Source organism: Anser cygnoides, chromosome 2 (genome assembly GCF_040182565.1).
Source record: "Anser cygnoides isolate HZ-2024a breed goose chromosome 2, Taihu_goose_T2T_genome, whole genome shotgun sequence".
In the NCBI taxonomy this organism is placed as follows: Eukaryota; Metazoa; Chordata; class Aves; order Anseriformes; family Anatidae; genus Anser; species Anser cygnoides.
The window spans coordinates 130997378-131020269 of record NC_089874.1 but is presented as its reverse complement, the minus strand read 5'-3'; the positions used below and the strand labels follow the sequence as shown (position 1 = coordinate 131020269).

At 36.8% G+C, this 22892-nt stretch overlaps 1 protein-coding gene across 3 annotated transcripts in view; it reads right to left on the bottom strand.

The window, feature by feature from the left end:
- HNF4G (hepatocyte nuclear factor 4 gamma) overlaps nt 1–22892 on the bottom strand; it is a 68561-nt gene that overhangs the window by 18226 nt on the left and 27443 nt on the right. For 2 of the 3 annotated variants that reach the window (XM_066993098.1, XM_066993099.1), the window contains exons 3-4: nt 3876–4044; nt 1775–1869 (exon numbers count right to left, since the gene is read on the bottom strand). In XM_066993098.1, coding sequence (XP_066849199.1) covers nt 1775–1869; nt 3876–4021 — 241 coding nt within the window. In that variant the 5' untranslated portion in view covers nt 4022–4044. Of the gene's footprint in view, nt 1–1774; nt 1870–3875; nt 4045–7060; nt 7220–22892 lie in introns of those variants that run through there. The other variant, XM_013172553.3, reaches the window with a different exon arrangement.

The following is a 22892-nucleotide window of genomic DNA, read 5'->3' as shown; positions in this document are numbered from 1 at the left end:
CACTGGGCTCACCAGTATATGGGAGACATTGGAAAACTGGGAGGTGCCCAGTGGAGGGCTATGGTGATGTAACCCACAGGCCATCCAAGGTGAAGCAGGAAGAGGTGTCTTTGTTTATATAGCAGAGGACCGAGGTGGAGGTGGAGGTGGGGGTCTAATTTCTGTAGAGAGATTCTTCTCAGATGCACAGTGAAAAGACAAGAGGTGATGGGCACTACACTAATTGCAATATAATACATTCCAGTTAGATATTAGGAAGAAAATCTTCATAATGTGGGTGGTCAAGCACTGGGAGAAGTTGCTGAGAGAGCCTGAGAAATCTCCACTACCGGGGACTGTCTAAACCTGGCCAGACAGGGACCTTAGTAACCTGATGCAAGCTAGAAGTTAGCCCTGCTTTAAATGGGGGCCTGGACTTAGAGATGTCCCTTCTGAGGTAAACTGTTCTTTAATTCCAGTTTTTGAATGTCTGTAAAGTTCTGCTTTTTGCAGAAGTTTTACAGCTGCTATGGACTTGAAAGTCTCCCATTTTCTTTTTTTTAGATTGATAATATATACCCAACATGTTACTGATTTTATTAATTAAAATTTCAGAAGATTAAACCATGCTCCACAGAAATTAGCAAACCCATTTCATACATTCTCAGCGCTACTCTATTTAGAATACTCCCATGCAGTTGCAAGGAAAAAATGCTTTTTATCTCATGCCACAACTTGATCACTAGCAAAGAAATACTATGGTAGAAATACACACACAAAATATATATGTATATAATAATAATAAAGAAAATAATTCCCTCATATTAGGAAAGCTATGTCTAGACTAAAGCTAATATAGACTACTTACAGTACAAGAGAGCCATGTGCTCACATTGCAGACTGGCCTTCAGGTAGACATACCATGTTACAAATAAAACAGGTTGCAAAGAGTATCACAGCAAACATAAATTTTGTGATGGAAGAACCATTTTAACTGCTTATTTGAACCAGATTAGGATGCTTTTTGCCTCTACATTATAACTGGCAGTGAAGCAACAGGCCCAACAACCTGGTACAAGAATTCTCTGATATTCTTACTGCCTTTCTCTCGCTATTGCTTTGTAGTGATCAAATCCTTCCACTTCCACAAGAAGATCACTGGGATACCCATGTTTCTTCCGCCATGGAGATGCCTAAATAACAATCTTCCTATAGACACAAATGAGAACCCCAGTGAGGTTAGAAGTCTTTCTGATTATGGACACTCCACTGACAGTTACTGCTATTAATCTTATCAGTACTTTTTCTCCCAACCTAACAAAACTTCCTCTCATTTGAATGTTTCAAACATCTAAAATTAAGGGAAAAACAAGTAAATTGGCACTGTAACTTCAGTAAGGTAGAAATCCTAGATACGGATTTTATTATTCAAATTTGGTAAAAAAATAAAAATTTGAACTAAAATCTCATGCTTTGAACTTTTTCAGGCATATATCTCAATGCTTAGAAATTAATAAATTTTGGTGCCAAGATTCATGGATTAAACAGTTTCAGATTCACTTTAAACCTATGATGTTTTCTAATGCCCAAAGTGTTAAAACTTCTTACCCACCTGAAAATTAGATGATGCATATGTCACCTCAGTATAAAAGCAGTTCTCCATCATTCAGGCACTAGAGCAGACTTTTCTATTGAATTATTCTGCTGTGGTTTTTTTTTAATTTTGATTAAATTTTAAAACACATTCAGATTATTTCTCTTGGTATATCAAATAATAAATTATATCAAATGTTACCTTCTTTTTTCATTCCTGCTCGAAAACACTTTTTTAAACGACAGTATCTGCATTGATTCCTTTTGTCCTTGTCAACAACGCATTGTCGATTGAATCTATCAGAGACAAAAAAAAAAGGGTAAATATACAAAGCATTAACAAAGAACCACCTTGATTATGAAAACTAAATAATCTGTCCTGACAGAATAATGTCTATAACCACTTTTCTATATATATTTTTTCCCATTAGCCAGTCTTGAGAGGCATTTCATACCTCCTTATTTTGTATGCATGTGTGTGTGGGTATAAAGTGTGTATTGGAATGGACAAGTGTAAAAACATTTGGAGTTATGTGCATCAATTACACCTCAGTTTACATGTAAAATATGCCAGCAACTGCCTATGGGGGGGGGGGGGGGGGGGGAAGAATAGAAAACCTACTAATAGGAAAAAGATGGGACAATGGATGAAAATGTCAACTGTTACAAGCATGGAGGAGCCCATACCTGCAAAACCAGTACCTTTGGCTGGCAAAGTTTACTTTTCCAGGAGATACCAATGAACAAGGTACTTGCTGTGTCATTACAGATGACAACTTAAACAGGAAGAGTGAGGAAAAGAAATTGAATACGACAATAAAATAAAGACATGAGGAAACGCAGAGCATGACACTACAAGAAAGCTTACCTAGCTTTCTCATTCACCATTACAGATAGATGTACTTACAGAGAATGGATATGAGGCATCCCCTCCTCTCCATTTGTTTTTGCCTTTTTGCTGTGCATGTGTTAGATAAATATATATATATGTTTTCCAGAGCTCTACTTGGAGTCAGTTATATCAGCTCTTGTCACACCACTTTGGAAGCATGTCTATGACATATCAGCGTGATCTACCTATAAGGCAGCTACTTCCTTATAAGAATGCTCAGTGTTCAAGGAAGAGTGGAGCAAACATTTCCAGCAACGAGGCTGTAAATAAGTTTTCTTTTACTGATCTGTCTAAACTCACAGAGGACTCCACATATTCTGTGCGTGACTTAAAACTGGCATATTACAGACTTGTGCATGCACAGAGCAATTCCTCAAATATGGTTCACATACCTGCAATATGACAATTTGGGCAGCTAAGCATCCAAAAATTAGGAGACTGCGATTCATACTGACAGGGGGGAGGGGAGTAGAGAGGGGAATGGTCACTAAAAGAAGCGGTGTGTCACCAAAGTGGAAAGATGTGTAGATGTGCTTGAACTGTCTTCAGAAGACTCATAAATCTTAGACTTTCTATTCAGAAACTGCCTTCATAAGGAACAATTTTAAAAGGAAAAATTAAAAAACAGTTAAGAATCACACTTTCCACATTGCTAGTGAAAAGACAATAAAATAATTTTTATTTTTATTTTTTCTTTATTTTCAGGAGATCCCTTTCTGGACATGGTTCTGGTCAACCTGCTCTACGTGTCCCTGGGGGGTTGGACCAGATGACCTCCAGAGGTCATCCAGAGGTCAACCTTGCAACCTTAACCATTCTATGATTCTGTGATGCTTTTTATAACCATATAAAAGTAAGACAGCTCTTTAGTAATACAGTGACATTTTTTTTCTAGTAGAGACAAGAATATAATTCATAGCAAAAAAAAAAAAAAAAAAAAAAAGCTAATATCAGAAAAATCTGCCTGGCTTTGATAATTAAGGTAGGACTTTCAAAAAGTGCTACCTTGACGGTCATTAAATTCCTAGTAACCATTCTTTTTATCATTTAGTTTACAAGTCCTACAGGTAAAAAAATAATAATATATACATATATCAATGAATCTGACTCCCTTATGAGAAATTAAACATTCATTTAACATGTTGTTTTTACAAGCATGTATGGTGTTACAGAAATTTCACCTCAGAGAAGCCATGTATAGATAGTCCAATTCAGTAGTCTTGAGTGGAAGTTTTTTTTTTTCTTCCAGATTTTGAGAATATATCATCACTTACACACTCCATTAAAATGTTTAGAATTCCTTCAGATAAAGCTGAAATACTTCTAAATAGTTCTAAAAATTCTGAAAAAGTCTGAAGTAATTTTTGGTACATTCATTAATTTGATGCATCTAGAGGAACTTTTTAAATACCTGCATGTATAAACATGATTTTTCCGTATACTTCGTCTGAAGAATCCCTTGCATCCATCACAACTGGAAGCACCATAATGTTTTCCGGTTGCTCGGTCTCCACATATTGCACAGAGACTGCTGACTCCACTGTCAACAGTATTCATGTTGAGAGCTTCACCTGAACTATCTGAGGAAAGGCAAGAACAGCATATGTAGTTATGGACAAGACTTTCAACAACGACCCCATGACCAATTTATACCTAAATTGAGGGATTTTCGGGTCTTTTCTCTTTTAATTGACACTTACTATTTATTTACCACAGTATATGTATCTGGTTGTCATTCTGATGAACACTTCCAAATTGATAGAGTCAGGTTAGCAGAATTTATGAAGCTCACAACAGAAATAATTTTATTCCAAACTCTATCCAATTGAAAGGGGTTAACAATTGAAGCGTAACTTTGTATGTATAATTACATATATATTCTAACTAACATGATGAGTAACTTTGACATTGATCAGCGTTGCCTACTTAGCTGGCGAAGATATCATATACCACGTCTCATAGTCACAAGTTATTGCCAGCTCCTATAATATAAAGAAACAATTGCATAAATGACATTAAAAAAAAAAAAAGTTTTTGCATAATAAATGATAAAATGCATGCTAAGATGACTTGGTTTTACTTCCTTGAACAAATTACCCAAAGGAACACTTGTGTAGACTTCATAGTTGCATGAGAGATTATCTACATATGATTAACATTTAGTCACTGAATGTGGTAAACAATAATGAAGAAATTTACCTTAAATCAGAATAGTCATATTTATTCTCTTTTGAGTCACAAGGTTTAACAGACATGTTTTCTGAGTATGTTTCTGGTCTTATGAAAGGAAAACTGTTTGCAGTATGTCTTTAACATTTGTAGTTATTCAGTCAGAGAGGAAAGAGTTTCACAATACTTAGATATTCAAGCCTGCATTAAAAACTCAAGTACATCAGATCATGAAGAATGGACAGGTTGAAAAGTAAAACTATTGATATTGATAAATATCATTAGTCATGTCATAGTGGATCCATCTGAAATGTATTCTGCAAACATATAATTTTGCTTGTGTCCCAAGGATCTTAAAATTTAAATAGAATTCTTTAGACAAAGAGAGAAGCAGCACCAACTTTTCCTGCTTTACAGATATATGGTTGATAAGAATCAGATTATAAAATGCTCATAAAAAAAATAAAAAAGTAAATAATTCAGTTATGTGAAGAACTTATTTTAAAATTGGGTTTGTTATGACTGGAAAATTATTTTTAAAATGGTTTACAGAATAATTTAGCTGGAGAAATATAAAAGCTTTTTTTGCGAATTATAATATATATATAGTATATGTAGTACATATATGTATATGTTTATACAGAATAAAAATACAATATTTAACTTTAAATATTTCAAAGCAATATAAGTTGTATCTCTTTGTGTGTGCATGTATATGTGCATATATATACACATATAGACAAATACACATATATATAAAGAGAGATATGTAGATACTTGTTTTCCTTGTTATTATTCTGAAACAAAATATCTGTGAAATTGACCTGATTTTGTAAAGTTCTCTGATTTCAATAGAACTGCATAATCTATCTGAATGTGGACAGTTAACTTTCTCTGAACAGTTCTAATTAATTAAATTTCAAAAATACACATATGAAAGTTCAGAAGAGACATTCTGTTCCAGACTAGCACAGTAGCTTGAAGTCAATCTTTTTGATAAATTCTATCATAAAGCACATAAGCTAAGTTCAAAGCAAATGCTAAACAGAAAAGGACTACATTTAATAACTAATAACTGTCAAACTAATCATTTACAGTGAATAATTTAACTAACTGTATCACCAACACATAATGCAATACAGCATAACCCTAATCTCCCTAATCTGCTTTCCCATTCTATGTAACATTAACAGATCTGAAGGGTGCAATTCAGCAAAACACAAATGACCAATGAAATCACCCATATTGAAAGAAAAATCAGATAAATCATCTAAAAGTTACATAATCATTGTTGATAGCTTCAAAATCATTTTGGCAGTGAAGCTCTGTTTTTCTTCCTAAATCAATAACCAAATCTACTTTTCTGTTTACTAAGCTGGCTGTAAAGTAATACCAGAAATTCAAATAAAACTTCAAGCTCAACAACAAAAACTAACTTGGGCTCTCTATGGCAGGAATTTATATATGTAGGAAATGCAGGTGCTGAATATTTCCTGTAAATCACTAAATATTTGTTCTGCCTTTTAATACATATTATATTTCATGTATATTATATACACTATAATATATATACTATATCTATGAATTATGCTTTATTATACAGCTAAAACAAATTTTGAAATACATTAGAAGATTTGGAAAGTCATTTTAGTTTAGTTTAGTTTAATTCACCTGACACTTTTCTTCACTTTAATAGTCTGAAATTTCCTATTTTTCTGGTCAGTGCTAAAAGATGGCAGAATTAAATGGTGTGCTTCCTATTTCAAGCATAACTGACTGGTTCAATTTCTAAAAAAAATATTGCATTAAAAAATTCCACCTGAAGTAAAATGCTACATTAGCCAAATGCCAATAGGTTTTCTCAGCTAAACTGTACCCTCTAGAAAGCCAACATGATTTAAAATAATCACTATCATTCGCATATACACATATCTAGATTAACATTTAAATAAGTAAAATATTAGTCCAATAATTAGAAATTAGGCATCAGGAAGTAGTAGGGTGTTTTTTTTTGTTTGTTTGTTTGTTTGTTTTTCACAAGCCTCTGGATAATTTTGTCCTGTCCTTATGAATGTTATATACAAAATATACTTTCATGTCCAAATCGTCAATACTAGTTATTCATTTGTCCTACAGTAAATAAAACAACTGCTGAATACACCATTTTCTTCCTTTGATTAACTGACTGATGACAGTACAGTTCAGTTAGTTTATTACATATAACCTCCCTTTTATTTTCCTTAATGTTAAAGAATTATAACATTATTAACTTAGAGTTAGCGATGAAGTGTAAAACAGCAGATCTGTAGTTTGAAAACAACTCCCAAAAGCTCCATTATTAAAACTTTTAGCTAACACCCTATAACATTACTAAACTTCACTTTTTCTGCTAACTGGCTTGATTTTGCATCATGGAACAGAACTCACCATTGCCATTATACAGAATCTGCATAGTTTCGAACTCCAGCGCAGTATATGTTGGATCTAAAACTTCACTGTAGTTTGCCATTTCCATGTCTAATATTGGTTCCGAGAGCCTCATCATTGAGTGCAAAAACAGTGAAAAAGCTGCTCAAATGTACAACCTTTCCATTCTGTTTCACAGTGATTGATAATCCAAAGTTAACTATAACCGTGTCTCTTGCGTGCTGCAATGGGAGGAGCTGGAAAACTGCTTCTGCATGCTATATTCTGTCTGCATTTTTTTTTCTTTTATGATACAGTGCAACCCTTCTGATAATCTTGGAATGCTTTACGGAATAACCTTATCAGGAGTTGCACTAACTCCAGTTCTTCCATGAACCCAAGTACATCCAGGAAGCTTCCTATCTCCTATGACCTTCTACACATTTTGTTGTTGATTTGTAGTGTAAAAGGTCCTAAACAAACCACTCTTGCTCTGTGTAAAGAGACCATAGGATTATATGCCATTTTGCTCTCTCTCTTCTCAACAGTAAAGAAGTGTGATACGATTATGGACTATCCTCAAGCCCCATATATTTATCATTATTTAAAAGACAGATACCTATTTCTACACTTGTTATTTATTTTTTATATATCAACAATATTTATTTATTATTAACAGTGACAACAAGCAGCTGTGTAGGTACACTTAACCAAGACCTCAAGCAACACAAATGCTACAGCAAGAAAGGAAACCTTAGAGATTCCCTCCATAACATCCTGTGTTGTTGTAATGGCAGCAGTGGATCTTGCACAATCTCAAGATATAATGACAGCATGTTGTTTTCAAGTAACATTCAGAGACATAAGAAAAAATATAATTCACCTTCTCTAAAAAGAAGGCAGAGATTTTAGGTAGGTCCACTGCTCATCAGCTGGTGCACATGGCATGTACAAATCCAGTTAACCTTCCTCCCCCCCCCCCCCCCCCCCCCCCCCCCCCCCCCCAAAAAAAAGTTACTTGAGTATCTGTTGGAAAGCTAAATTTCACTTGCTAATTAGGTACTAATTAAATTCTGGATAGCAAAATGTCAAATGTTTTGCTTCCCAAGTAATTCTATACAGAGAACTACCCTTTACACTGCAGAACAGTTACATTAAAGATTATGTATATAGGAAAACTTCCAGGTTGCTTAACTAACAAGGGCAAATAACTGTACATACAGCACTGAAGCGCTTATTTGAATGGAAAGAGTGCCTGCAGTTGTTGTGCACTGTAAGTAGCTACAAAATGGCATCATAAAATAATTCCTTGACAAAAAACAAAACAAAAAAAAAAAAGACAGCAATCAACAACAGGCAAACTATCAATGAAAAATGGACATTCTCAGAAGACAACCTAAAAAAAAAAAAAGAGTTTCAAAATTCATCCTTCTAAATTCCCAGTCCTCATTATTACATGAGGCACAAATCGTCCTGTTTCCTTGTGGACACCCAGTGGATCCCAACAGACACCACTGGCATAATTATGACAACAAGATTCTTAAAGAAGTGGCTATCCCAAAGTCATCCCCAAATTGAAGAGCATTTGTGATCACGTTCCTGATTGCACAAATTCTCTGCAAATTTTGGAGGGTGATCGTGGGGGCTATCCTTTTCAACCTACTGCTGTACTTCCTATACACTGCAGAAAATAAATAATAGTTGGCAAATCTATAAGATATTCAGCATTATGTTAAACAATTTCATGTCTACAAACATGAAATTCTATTCAGAAAGTGCCATTTCACAGAACTTCTAGTGTACAGTTTCACTATCTTTGATTCTAACTACTATTTTTTCCCTATTTTTAAAGCATATTAAGTATCTTTGCAAATTTGAATCGATGAAAAGCAATTTTTTTTATTGAACTCCCTTATTTGTTTAGGAAGTCACAGTAGTTTCATCATGAGATAGACTCCTATTACACTCCAATGGTTCAGCTTGAAGTTTCTTCAATAGCAGAATTTGTTGCAATGCACTATTTGCTACAAAACTATTTACTAGTTATATGGCTGATTCATTGCATTAAATATGCTATCTAAAATAATATACTAGTTTTTCATGTTAACCAGAATTATCTTTTGTTCCTTAGATTTTCCTTAATTCCTTGATAAAATTTTCAATTAATTATCTCTGGCTTTTTCATACCAAGACTGTATGTTGCTCAAACACAAATATTTTTATATCATTTTATATAAAATATCTTTTTATACATTTTTATATACCTTAATATAACATAAACGAGCTGTGTTTTATTTCAAAACTCCAAATCCAAAAGCAGTTTGGCATACAAATAACTTTAAAATAAGAAAATGAATGTAAAATGGAAGATATCACAAATGACATGATCAATTCCTGCTATTCCCTCCACTGTTAATAGAACTTCTTCAATGCTGCCAAAACAGGCCCCTCAGTGACTACTAAAGAGAGGGAATTAATTGACCCTTAGTGCTTCTGTAATATAAAAACTAATTTCAACTGATTTTTTTGATATGGAAAAATGTACATGACAGGAAAGCTGTTCTTTATACCATTTTCATGTTCTTTATACTTCATGTTTTGCTAAGGAAATTACTTACAGTCAAATCTTAAATTCATAAAAAATCCGCATTCATGGGGATTTTTGGCATCATGAACAATTAATGTATACTAAATGACTAGTCTAGAATATTAACGTTTTCTTTCTGTCTTAAGTAGATCACAATGCTGTCCCAGAACTAGAGCAGTTGAGGAGGGAAGTCAATGAACAGCTTTTGGTCCTGTCAGTCCAGACTTTATAAAGTTCATTAGCATTCAAATCCACATACAGCAGTATTCTTTTCATATTAGACACTTCCATTGTTTTTCAAACTCTTTGTGACCTTGCAGCTTGTAGTATATGTTCTTTCAAATTCTAAGTCATCTACTGCTGACAGCCAAGAAATATTAGCCTTAGATAAGCAGATATTTTAAAATTGTATAGACTGCAAAACAGTCCTTTCAGATAAGTGATACTGCAAACTTGAGTAAGAAATTATATTTCAAAATTAATTTTGCAGTAATTCTAAAGAAGTAGAAAGCTGCATAATATTTTCTTCGTATGGTTTTGTTAGTTTTTTTTTTCTTTACATCTGACCTCACAGTCACATACAGAAAGCATTCCTATCTTATCTTTAGGACTATTAACCCTGTTAATTGTTCAGCTCTCCATATTAAATGTAATCATTCTTTCTGATTGTGGTATAAAATAGAACACAAGCTAATAAAATCAAGGTTATTTCCATAAAAGTCTTCATGAAAATAAAAACAAATCTCAGGTCATTATAATTGAATTATTTTTTTTTATAAGTAGCAATACATCCTTTTATTATTCTAGCTTAGTAAGAAATGTGGGTGACTATAATAAGGTCTTTATTTAAATGTATGTTTTTCTATTTCCCATGTGTTCTGAAAAAGGAACACATCTTCACAGTACCTCTTTGTTTTGCAAGTACAGTGAGTTCTAGTAGACATCCTACTTATGTCAATAAGTTGGCATGCTTATTCTGTATGTTAATAACACGTTTTGAAATGTCTTTTCTCCCATTTTCTGGTACGCAGGGAGCCTGTGTAACAAAGCCTAATGAAATCGTATGAACTTATGCCATAATATCACCTTGCAACAGTCAACTTAGCCAAAGATCTCCAAGTCAGAGAGTTTATTTGCTAAAAGCTTGATATGCGGGAAGCTGATCACAAATTTCCTCACACCAGCGGAGAATTTCACCTTTGGTTCATAAACATATACCTCCATATCCTAGCAGAGACTGAGTGTCCCTCTCCTGTAACGCACCCTCAACACCAGGTATCTTCACAAGGAGGCTGCATCAGCTCTGCCGCCACCCACCCCAAAGTATTTCATAAATGATCCATGAGCAATGGCTGGGAAATGTTTGCTTGTATTCTATTACACATAAAATGATTAGAGTGTTTGATATGAAAATATCTGTAATGCTGCAGTATCACTATGTGTGATACAGATGATGTTGTTTTTATTTTATGAAAACAAAAATGTCAAAGGTGAATCACATCCAAAAAAGACTGATAAATCTAAATGTGTTATTACCCAGTTTCTTGGACTTCTTGGAACATAAATTATCTCTTGTGCTTAAAACCTAAATATCATGATGGAAACATGGCTACAGTCCTCTACAGTTCTAAAACAGTACAAGTCTCTAACATAGTGGTGTCTTACCCCCCCCCCCCCCCCCAAATAAACAACAACATAGTTCCAAACCACAAAAAGAACAACATTGTTATCTCAAAGAGATAGTTAAGGTTAATGGAATTTTCAGAACAATTTGTGAATCATGAGAGTAAATGCACAGCACAACTGCTTCCAGTAAGCTGATCAAAGGCACCATCGCACTTCTGAAACACCGCATCAACTACCTGCTTTACCAAGTAAATTTCTAGCACTTAGAGGCTTCTGTGTCTTTTTCATTTTGCATCTCCATTTTCACTGTGTCCTGAAAGAACAGTTGCTAAATAAAATACTGGAAAAGTGAAATGAGAACCAGAACTGAATAGCAGGTTTTCATGACACACGTATTAAGCAAGGTAGTAAGATTAGCTGCAACAAATCATGCCAGGTGAACCATCAGTACAAATCTTTCTGGGAAATCTAGGCTAAGCCTGTTTCTATTACACACATTTTTAGACACTTAGACCAGCCCAGGCATTCTATAAAAATGAGATACTTACACGTACTGAATCTGCCTCTTTTTTCACTTGAATTGGTTATTCATTACATTGAGCTCCATCATACAGCTAAAATACACAGCCTTCTTTAATAAGTTACAATGAGGGTTGTGGGGTTTTGTTTTGTTTGTTTGTGTGTTTTTTTTGTTTGTTTTGTTTGTTTTCATTCTGGAGTAACAGGAAAGAGACAATTACTGTGAGGTGTGAACTGTCTTTATGTTTTTAGCTTCATAAAGTATCCATCTAATGCAACAATCACCTACTTCAACAGCCATGAATATGAATACACAGAGAAAATAAAGAATATGCCTGGCTTCTGACTTGTCAAATACTATGGACCCACACTATTTAGTATGTTTTGCAAGCTGGAAATATTGCCCAAACAGTTATGAGAATGTCAGTCACTAGTCTACATCAGAGTTTCTAAGGTCAGTTGCTGATTTAATATTCCAAATTCTATGAAGTGCAATTTACAATTTTAATCTTGCATCCACTAGGGGCTTGTCTGCACTTAAGGGGGGATATCAAAGGAATATGAAAGCTGTAAAATATTTTAAGCCTGATAAATTGGTACTGAAGCATTTGAAGATAATTTACACTAGGTGAGGATATAGTCCACTTTCAGATCCTCTCACCATATTCCAAATATCGTCCTCTGCAGCTTATTCTAAAAGATAAATTATTTATTCATTCTGGGCCCTGCAGCACAAGAAGGACATGGAAGTATTAGAATGAGTCCAGCGGAGGGCCACAGAGATGATCAAGGGGCTGGAGCACCTCTCCTATGAAGGGAGGCTGAGAGAGTTAGGGTTGTTCAGCCTGGAGAGGAGAAGGCTCTAGGGAGACCTTACAACAATCTTTCAGTACCTATAGGGGGTCTACAGAAAATCTGGGGAGGGACTCTTTGTCAGGGAGTGTTGTGATAGGACAAGGAGTAATGGCTTTAAACTAAAAGAGGGGAGATTTAGATGAGAGGTTAGGAAGAAATTCCTTACTCCGAAGGTGGTGAGGCACTGGAATAGGTTGCCCAGAGAAGCTGTGGTTCTCCCATCCCTGGAAGTGTTCAAGGCCAAGTTGGATGGGGCTTTGAGCAACCTGGTCTAGTGGAAGGTGTCCCTGCCCATGGAAGGGAGGTTGGAATTAGATGGTCTTTAAGGTCACTTCCAACCCAAACCATTCAGGGATTCTATTCCTCTTATATTCCACATTGTCATTGAGGAGATATGCTACTAGCATAGCAACACTAATATAATGCAGCCATATGCAAAGCGAAGACATTATACCCACTGTGTAAGGTCAAGGTAAACAAAAGTATTTGGTTTATCTGATTTTATTTATCACATACACATGCTCACATACATCAGTCTGCAGAATACTGGAGTGTCTAGAATAGAATCTCTCAAAGTAGAAAACATTTCAGATCAGAAACACTTAGTAGCTCTCTTTAAGAGAAAGGCATGTTCTGAGGATGATTCTCATGTTGGAAGTACCTGCTTTCTGCACGGACCAAAATTATTGAGATAATATCTTATGGGTTTTCCCAATGTGCTCTGCTATTTTTTGTCAACAATCTAGCAAGAAGAGTGGTGTTCCTGTGCCTGGTGGTCCTGCAGCTGCACCTGCCAGCCCTTGAACGAATACCAGATTCAGGAGGATTTTTGCTATTATTATTTCACTTCTTCATTATCCTCATGTTGCAATGAATTTCTTCAAGCAACAAGAGCTGGATTGAACCTAAAATAATTGAATGTCAGCAACTAAAACTTACAAACTTTCTTCTGAGATTACTCGGCTTCCATTTTAGCATAGTTTTGGACGGCCTTCCACCAAATAATAACACTGTTGAAGAGCTAAAATTGCCCAGGAAAAGTCATCTCATAGCCTAGAAGTCACATACGGACCACTGAATATAAGCCACCACAAAATGTCAGCTAGCTGCTGTGCAACCACTGGTGGAGAGCAGTGTGTCTGTGTGAAGGAGAATCTGAGGTCCTGATAGTGCCTCTTGAAGAAGCACCCTTCTAAGGGAAGATTTAGAGGGACAGCTAATGGTGAAGTGGAAGCCTGATGACAGTCATGACATAGTGTTCCAGGTTAGGAGATTAGGGGTTAGGAAGTGAAGACCGAGGACACAAAGTAGTTACATTTCCTTATCTAGCAGTTCCAGGAGACATTTGGACACAGTAGACCTTGAGACACATGTAGATTCCAAATGTTATGCAGATTTAAAATCTCAGTTTATGTAATATACACATGTATATGTGTATGTATACATACACATGAATTTATTTTCAGTGTTTTTCTAACAGTTGGATTTGGCTCCTGAATTATTATTGAGCATAGCTATAAAAATGTATTTGGCAGGGGAAAGCTTTCTATTTTGTCCTAGAAAGTCTCATTTGAGAGTTTTAACCTAAATGTTGGATCCTAGTAATTCTTGATGTTATATTGTCTGCATGCAGATTTTCTTCATAAGGTAGTAGTAAATCTGAATTTTGCCACTTCAATCCATTCCTGTGTTTGCTTTGTGTCCAGATTAACAGCAAATTTGCTAACCCTATCTGGTGTTAGCAGGCAGTATTAGATAATTGTACTTTTTCATGGGGAGGAAGGATAAAAAATAGGATACTTTTCCTTTTTACATAGCAACAAATAAGGCTTACTGTTAGGTATGTGGATTACTGTTAGGTAGACTTTAGTATTTAATATTTCTATTTTAACTGAGTATTCTTCAGTTCATTTTATTCTTGAATACTCAGAATAGCCATGAAGTTTTGCCAGTTTAGAGGGCTTAAAGAATTTTTGTAGCATACATTTTTGTGGTGAGATTTGCTGAGTTACTGTTAAATGACTGAAGTCTCTTGTTAATTATTTGCTTAGATCAGGTAACTTATTATTTTCTGATACACATAGGAAAATTAATCAGAGACTTGTCTTGAAGAGCAGAATGAACTGAGAAGAAAAGAGGAAAGAATTCAGGCATAAGATAAAAGCAAAACATCATGATATTGATAAGCAAGATTAAACATTCTTGTTCAGTCACCCTCAGGTGATTAGTAATTTCTTAACGAGCCTCCTTGGCAGGTTTTTATTCAAACTTACTCATAAAAAAAAATGTTTTACATAGCCATTTATAGAGCTTATAATTTATCCATGTTTACCTTGATAAATACCATATAATGATACATATTTTTATTTTTTTCTCCATAAACACCCTTGTCTTTGTAATATACAATACGAGTTCAAAAAAAAAAAAAAAAAAGGTTAACCAATATCCAGGCAAGGTTTGTTTTGTTTTGCTTTTAAGCTTGCCTAGAATCTTTCTTTTCTGACAAATTAATTACAGCAAGTCTTCTATATTCTATCCCTTGCTGAATAGGTAATATATTCTACATAATGTTTCAGGACAAACTCAGTAAACTTCTGCCCATGTTAGTGACTATATAACTCTCAGTCCTACATAAAAAAAACTACTTAAATAACTGGATAGTCAGACAAGTCCCATTATTTTCAGTTACTCTATCTAAAATTAAAATTTTTAACTAGAGTCTGAACTGACTCATCACATTCCTGCAGAGAGAACCTCATGTCAACACACTTGGCCTAACTCTTCCAAGCCACTGGCATAGTTATGCTTAGCTTGACAACTTCTCTCATTTTTATTGTTACAAAAATCAGTTAATGAAAAGTTCAGAGTGTGTTAAAGACTACGAGGTTAAACTGAAAGTACTGCAAAGGGACAGAAAATTCAAAATACTACATGAAGGTACAACAGGAAAGAAGAAAGGCATATGTTTTGTTTCAATGATATTTTGGATCAGCTTTTTAAAGTATCAAAATAACTCAGTTTTATGCACCAAATAAATATTAAGATTTTTAAAACAACTAATCTCCTGTGGAGGCCTGCATGTAAATACCCTGACTTTCAAAAGGATACTTCTCCTTGTGAGAACAATAATATATGATAGTATTGAATACTGGTGAAAATCTAGCTTGCAAAATGTGTCAAAACCAACAATCCAAAGCTTCTAAAAATCCTAAACTGGGCCCATAAAACCATTATGCTGGCTTATAAACCAAGAAATTTCACAATGAAATGGTTACATTATTTTCCTTAAGAGAACAAAGCCACTCTTGGTTTCAGCACATACATAATGACAACAGTGTCTCCTTGAAAATACAAACCTGGCTTTCCTAAGAGTTGGGAAGGCCCTGGACACAATATATTTAAGGGCAGAAGCATCTGCATTGTGCATTCAGTACACTCACATCCCAATGTGCATAAAATAGAATTATCTGGGGAAGGAAATTAAGTGTATTCTTTGCTGTAAACATAGAGATATCAGCTCTGCAATTGGCCAATGTTTAACTCTTGATTTCTAAGTCATTCTCAGTGTGTTCCCAGGTAGGAATAAAACATTAACTCTCATTACTTCTAAGAGATACAAATAAAAGTATTCCCAACAGAATTTTGACAGCAATTTTAATAAGATCAAAATGAGCAAAATTCTCTTTTAGAGAGCTGATGATTAATATTCGAGAGCTAAAATGGATTTATCTGTCTGATGAACAAGCCAGAACACTGATCAAGATGAGCAGGAAAAATTCATTGGTATTGGTAGGGAAGCAGTGCTGCAAAGCACTTCAGCTTATCCTTATGTCCAGGTAAGAGGAAACTAAGAAATAGTCATAGGTGCAGTTATGACCAAAACCACAATGCAAGTCATCAAGATCAATCTATATGTAACTACAATAATGTAGGTTACGTGATCAATTCTGTGTTAAATTTTATAGATAACTCTTGTGTCTGTGTGGTTTTTTAGACATCAGCTATATTCATATGGTCATATTCCTTGTTCTTAATGTATTCATGTAGGCTTCATCATTATATCTGAGAATCAGTAAATGAGTCAGTAAAATTATTTCTGTATCTGTGAGAGAGGGTCAAACTATATTCCTCTTTTTACAGAGAACCAAAACAAAGGACAAATAAAGCTAGTGTTTACCACGAGTCCATGTGCCTACAACACAGTAATCTGTACGCAAGCTAGAAGTCTAACTGCCTTTAGATACAATGAACAGAAACAGGCACTTCTAAACAGATTCATCAAACCTGTCTTTGATTGTGGGTTGAACTGAAACGTCAGAGATCTCTTAGGCAAATTTGACACCCACAAATCCATGGGCCCAGAGGAGATGAATCCATGAGTGCTGAGGGAGCTCGCAGATGTTATTGCTAGCCCACTATCCATCATCTTTGAAAGGTCATGGAGAACAGGAGAGGTGCCTGAGGTTTGGAAGAAAGCCCATGTTACCCCCATCTTCAAAAAGGCTAAGAAGGAGGACCCAGGAAACTACAGGCCAGTCAGCCTCACCTCCATCCCTGGGAAGGTGATGGAGTCACTCATACTGGAAGTCATCTCCAAGCACATGGAGAAGAAAGTGATCAGGAGTAGTCAGCATGGGTTTACCAAGGGGAAATCATACTTGACCAACCTGATAACCTTCTGTGATGGAATGACTAGCTGGGTGGATGAGGGGAGAGCAGTGGATGTTGTCTACTTTGATTTCAGTAAAGCTTTTGACACTGTTTCCCATAACATCCTCAGAGGCAAGCTCAGGAAGTGTGGGATGGATGAGTGGACAGTGAGGTGGATTAAGAACTGACTGGATGGCAGAGCTCAGAGGGCTGTGACTAGTAGCATGGAGTCTAGTTGGAGGCCTGAAGCTGGCGGTGTACCCCAGGGGTCCATACAGGGTCCAGTCCTGTTCAACCTACTCGTCAATGACGTGGACGATGGAATAGAGTGCAACCTCAGCAAGTTTGTGGATGACATGAAACTGGGAGGAGTGGCTGATACCCCAGAGGGCTGTGCTGACATTCAGAGGGACCTGGACAGGCTGGAGCAGTGAAGTTCAACAAGGGCAAATGCAGACTCCTGCACCTAGGGAGGAATAAACACATGCTCCAGTACAGGCTAGGAGCTGACCTGGAAAACAGTCCTGAGGAGAAGGACCTGGTAGTCTTGGTGGACAGCAGGTTAACCATGAGCCAGCATTGTACTCCTGTGATCAAGAAGGTGAATGGTATCCTGGGGTGCATTCAGAAAAGTGTTGCCAGCAGGTCAAGGGAGGTGATCCTGCCCCTCTACTCCGCCCTGGTGAAGCCTCACATGGAGTATCGTGTCCAGTTCTGGGCTCCCCAATACAAGTGCTCAAGCGAGTCCAGAGAAGGGCAAGGTGAGGGGTCTGGAGAACAAGGAGCGGCTGAGAGAGCTGGGATTGTTCAGCCTGGAGAAGAGGAAGCTCAGGGGTGACCTTATCGCACTCTACAGGTACCTTAAAGGAGGCTGTAGTGAGGTGGGGGTTGGTCTATTCTCCCACGTGCCTGGTGACAGGACGAGGGGGAATGGGCTAAAGTTGCGCCAGGGGAGGTTTAGGTTGGATATTAGGAAGAACTTCTTTACCGAAAGGGTTGTAAGGCATTGGAAGTGGTTGAGCCACCATCCCTGGAGGTCTTTAAAAGACGTTTAGATGTAGCCCTTAGTGATATGGTTTAGTGGAGGACTTGTTAGTGTTAGGACAGAGGTTGGACTAGATGATCTTGGAGGTCTCTTCCAACCTGGATGATTCAGTGATTCTGTGCTTCCGTGAAGAGGGACACAGAGCTCCTGGAGCGAGTCCAGCAGAGGGCTACGAAGATGATTAGGGGTCTGGAGCATCTCATATGAGGAGAGGCTGAGAGAGCTGGGCCTGTTTAGCCTGAAGAAGAGAAGACTGAGAGGGGATCTGATCAACGTATACAAATATATGAAGTAAGGGTGTCAAGAGGATGGGGCCTGATTCTTATCAGTGGTGCCCAGAGACAAGACAAGAGGCAATGTGCACAAACAGGAAGTTCCGGATGAATATGACAAAACGTTTCCTTACTGTGAGAGTGACAGAGCACTGGAAAAGGTTGCCCAGAGAGGTTGCAGAGTCTCCTTCTTTGGAGATATTCAAAACCCACCTGGATGCGATCCTGGATGCAACATGCACTACGTGACCTTGCTTGGCAGGTGGATTGGACCAGATGATCTCCGGAGGTCCCTTCCAACCTCAACCATTCTGTGATTCTGTGATCCCTCAAAACACCCATTTCTTCCCACTAGCTTTTTAAGCAAAGATCTCACATATATGCAAAAACACAACAGTCAGTTGGAGTGAATCTACGCATATCATTCTCCTTAAAGTCAGAGAAGGTGGAAGCCCTGGATGGAGACCTACTTCCTGCTCTATCTACCTGAGTACTTTCTCAAAACTTCAGTTATATCATATGCCCGACCTGCTACAAGTTATGAATGCCAGGACAAATATATCCTTTATCAAATTTTAAAACAAATCCAAAGTATTGTTAGGATCCTACTTCACATAATGGATGTTTTCAGCTTATGACATGTTTCAGAATGCCTGAATTTTAGGAGGACAGTCAGCCAGCCTAACAAGAAGGGCCATGTGTGCAATCATAAAATGATAAACATGATATCCAGGTATCTCTGATAATAATTGGGACACGTAATAAGTTCCAAAAATAATCTAGGTGAAGAACATTCCTCATAACAGAAAGTGGCAAAGAAATTTTGAGTCCCCCCCATACTTAAATATGGGACAGCTGTACTTTATGGTCTTGCCTGCAGTCCCAGTTATGGAAGCTTACCCCAAATGCCTGTAACTGGATAATATGCCTCCATAGAATCATAAAATCATTTAGGTTGTAAAAGACTGTTAAGATCATCAAGTCTAACCATCAGCCTAACACTACCAGGTCTGCCACTAAACCATGTCCGTAAGTGCCACATCCACATAAATTGCCGCATCCTCTTAAATACTTCCAGGGGTGGCAACACTATAAATACCTTCAGGGATGGTTACCGTATTTTCTATAGTTTCCTTTGGAAGGAACACCAAGCATGCAGACAGGATAAGAGTCTAGCCAGTACCTTCTTGGGTCTGGGGACAAAGCATGCCTGAAATACAAGGCATGAAGCAAACACAGGTCAGTTCCCCACTCTGCTGGTACACTGCTCAGGTGCAATTCCTGAGGAAAGGACTGTTATGCTTTCAACCCAAGGTACAAATACAGACACAGGAACCTCCATTAGAGGTTAAGCTGCCTTATCAAAGCTACACGCAAAAGGAGAAATCACAACTGATTTATTAAATATATTTCAGGAGAGACACACAAAAAATTGTTGCACCCCAAAGTTTTAGTTATTTTTCAAAATAATGCTGTCAAGACATACAATTTTTCATCTGATTTAGGAGGAAAAAGCAGCTGTAAACTGTATTCTTTACTGATTAAATGCCTTGGCAACCCTCTCTATCTAAAGCTGATTCATTATCCAGGTAATAATATTGCTTTAATTACAAGTGTGAGAAAATATTCAAGGTAACATTCCACTTGATCAGTAAGTTTTATAAATACATCAGCACTTAAAACACATTTGTATTTAAATATCCCTAACTGATTTGGGAGCATGGTAAGAGTAACTTCCTGTGAAAAGGTAGTCTTTCAGTATCCAAAAATAAGTAAAAGCACACTAGAAGAGTATCTCCTGATAAGAAAGAATCACAGAACAAATATATCTGCTTAGGAATCAGGAAGGCTGAGTCAGAAGAGGTGGTATGTAAGGAAACTTAGATAACAAACTAGGCATGTGACAAAACGGTCATTAATGGGCGTATCTAACCATTTATGTTAATGTTTTATTACAAATAAAACAAATTAATTATTAAAAAAAAAGTTCAGAATCTGCAGGTGAATGGAAGTATTAGGGGTGACAGGATATTCTTTTTCAGGTGATGTAAAGTCTAGAGTTGCAGGCACTGTTTAGTAGACTGACCGTTATACTTAGCAGCAACAATTTCTGCCCTAGAGAAGATACTAACATTTGCTGTTTGAAGTGGATATCCAGCTTGGTCTAACAGGAAATGTGATCTCTTCCTAAAACTTTGCTAACTCCCAAGTTTGAAGAGAATTAAACTGACTAAAGTAGTATTGCAGCAGATTGCTGTGATGAAACAGAGAAGGAAAAATAAATTAAAAATAAGTAAAATGTCTGGCTTTTTCTTGTTTCCTGAAGGGGATCAGAATATAAAATGCAGCCAAGAAAGAAAAGATATAGAAGTGAACTAAAAGGCTGTGCATTTGTATAGAACACAGTAATTAAGTTTTATAAGTCCGACAGGACTCATGTGAAGACTAAACTTTCATGAACTTTCATGTAATCCACAGGACTATATGAAATAAAACTATAGATAGGAGGAATCCTGAACACATTCTTAATCATTAATTTCAAGGACCCCAGGAGATCATCAACTTCCTGCTCAATGAAGGTCAAACCAGGTTGCTCAGAGCTTTATTCAGTCCTATCTCAAAGTACTATGAAGGATGGAGATGGCCCAAACTCTCTGGGCACTCTGTTCTTCTGTCAGATCTGGTTCCACTGGGATATTTTTTTCTCCTCACATACACACTGAAACTCTCCTGCTTCAACTCATGTCCATAGCCTGTTGTCCCCCCTCCTTCACCACAGTGAAAAGCCTAGCTACATCTTTTTTTACTTAGTTCTTTGCCTTTTTGAGGTACTGGGAGCTGTTGTAAAGCTCCCTCCACTAAAGCCATCTCATGTCCAGGCTGAGACAACCTTGGTGCCTCACCCGGTGCTCTTCTCACTGGGCAGCTGCTCTAGCCCCTGACCATCCTGGTGGCCCTCCACTGAACTTGCTCCAGCTTGTCCATGTTTTTTCTTGCATGGGGGAAGAAGAGAGAGCAAACTAGATACACAGTTTTAGATACCATCTAATAAGTGCTGAATGAAGGGGGAAAATCACTTCCCTTGATCCTATTAATACAGCCCCAGTGCACACTACTGGCACATGCTCTGCTTCCTGTCTGCCAAGACCCCTTGGATTTTTTTCAGCAGAGTTGCTCCCCAGCCAGTCCCCTAATTCTCCCCCTAGTATAAGATTATTTCCCAGTTCTCTAAGGACCACAATACCTTTCCAGCCTCCCCTCACTAAATTGCTACCGCATTCTTTATGTTTAAGATATATACATACATTAAGTTACCATGACGGATTTGGTTTGAAAAGATTGACTTAGCTGTCTCAATTTTAACTAAAATACTGTAGCATCCATTCATCTATCCATAATAAGAAATCAGACAGTTGCTTCTACCTGTACTCCTGGACACATTTCATAGAGCCAGAACTTATCTGCACCTCCTGCTGTCACTCATCTGAGAGTGTACAGTACTTCTGATTCCATCTACACGTGGGGAGGGCTTAAAAGCTGCCATTACAGCTGGAGTTAAGGAGCACTAATGGCTTGCCAGCCATGTTCAGGGCATGAGAATGTACATATTACAGAAAGAGACTAAAAGGAGTTGGTTTGCCCATCTCAGGGAAGTGAAAAGTGAGAGGGAATGTTTTCTAGAAATAAATCATGCATGGTGAATGCTGTAGGGGGAAAAAATATTTAGATAATAAAATAGTGCCATCAAAAGAACAAAGGAAGAATTTTTAGGCTGGCAAGTGGAAAGTCTCTAAATGTGGAAGGATTAGAGCACTGAAACAAACTTCCACTTCAGTGGCAGAGGCAAGGAACCTAACTAGTTTTAGGAGACAGAGATAGATTTATGAAAGGTATTATTTGGGTTGATGACTTCAGCCAAACTGATGATTTAGGAAATATCTTTTTGTCTTATGGTGTGCAACATTGGTATCATGACTTTTTTAAAAAAGCGGTCACTGAACAATATCAAGTGTGGTATTCCAATTATGAGTTAAATAAATACAAATGACAGAAAGTTAACCTTAGTGTGATAAGCAATTAACAGAATTATGCTGTGACTGCAGCTGATACATAATTAACAAGTGCTGTAAGTGATATTATCCATCTAATTTGCCCAGATTGGAGTAGCATTATTCTTAGGCATGCTTAGCAAGATCTGTGGTAATGTGCACTTGAGTGAAGTGCTCTTTACTAACATGTTCAAATTCACAAAGCTGTTATTAGAATTGCAAATAAGATATACCCCAGCATTATTTTCTC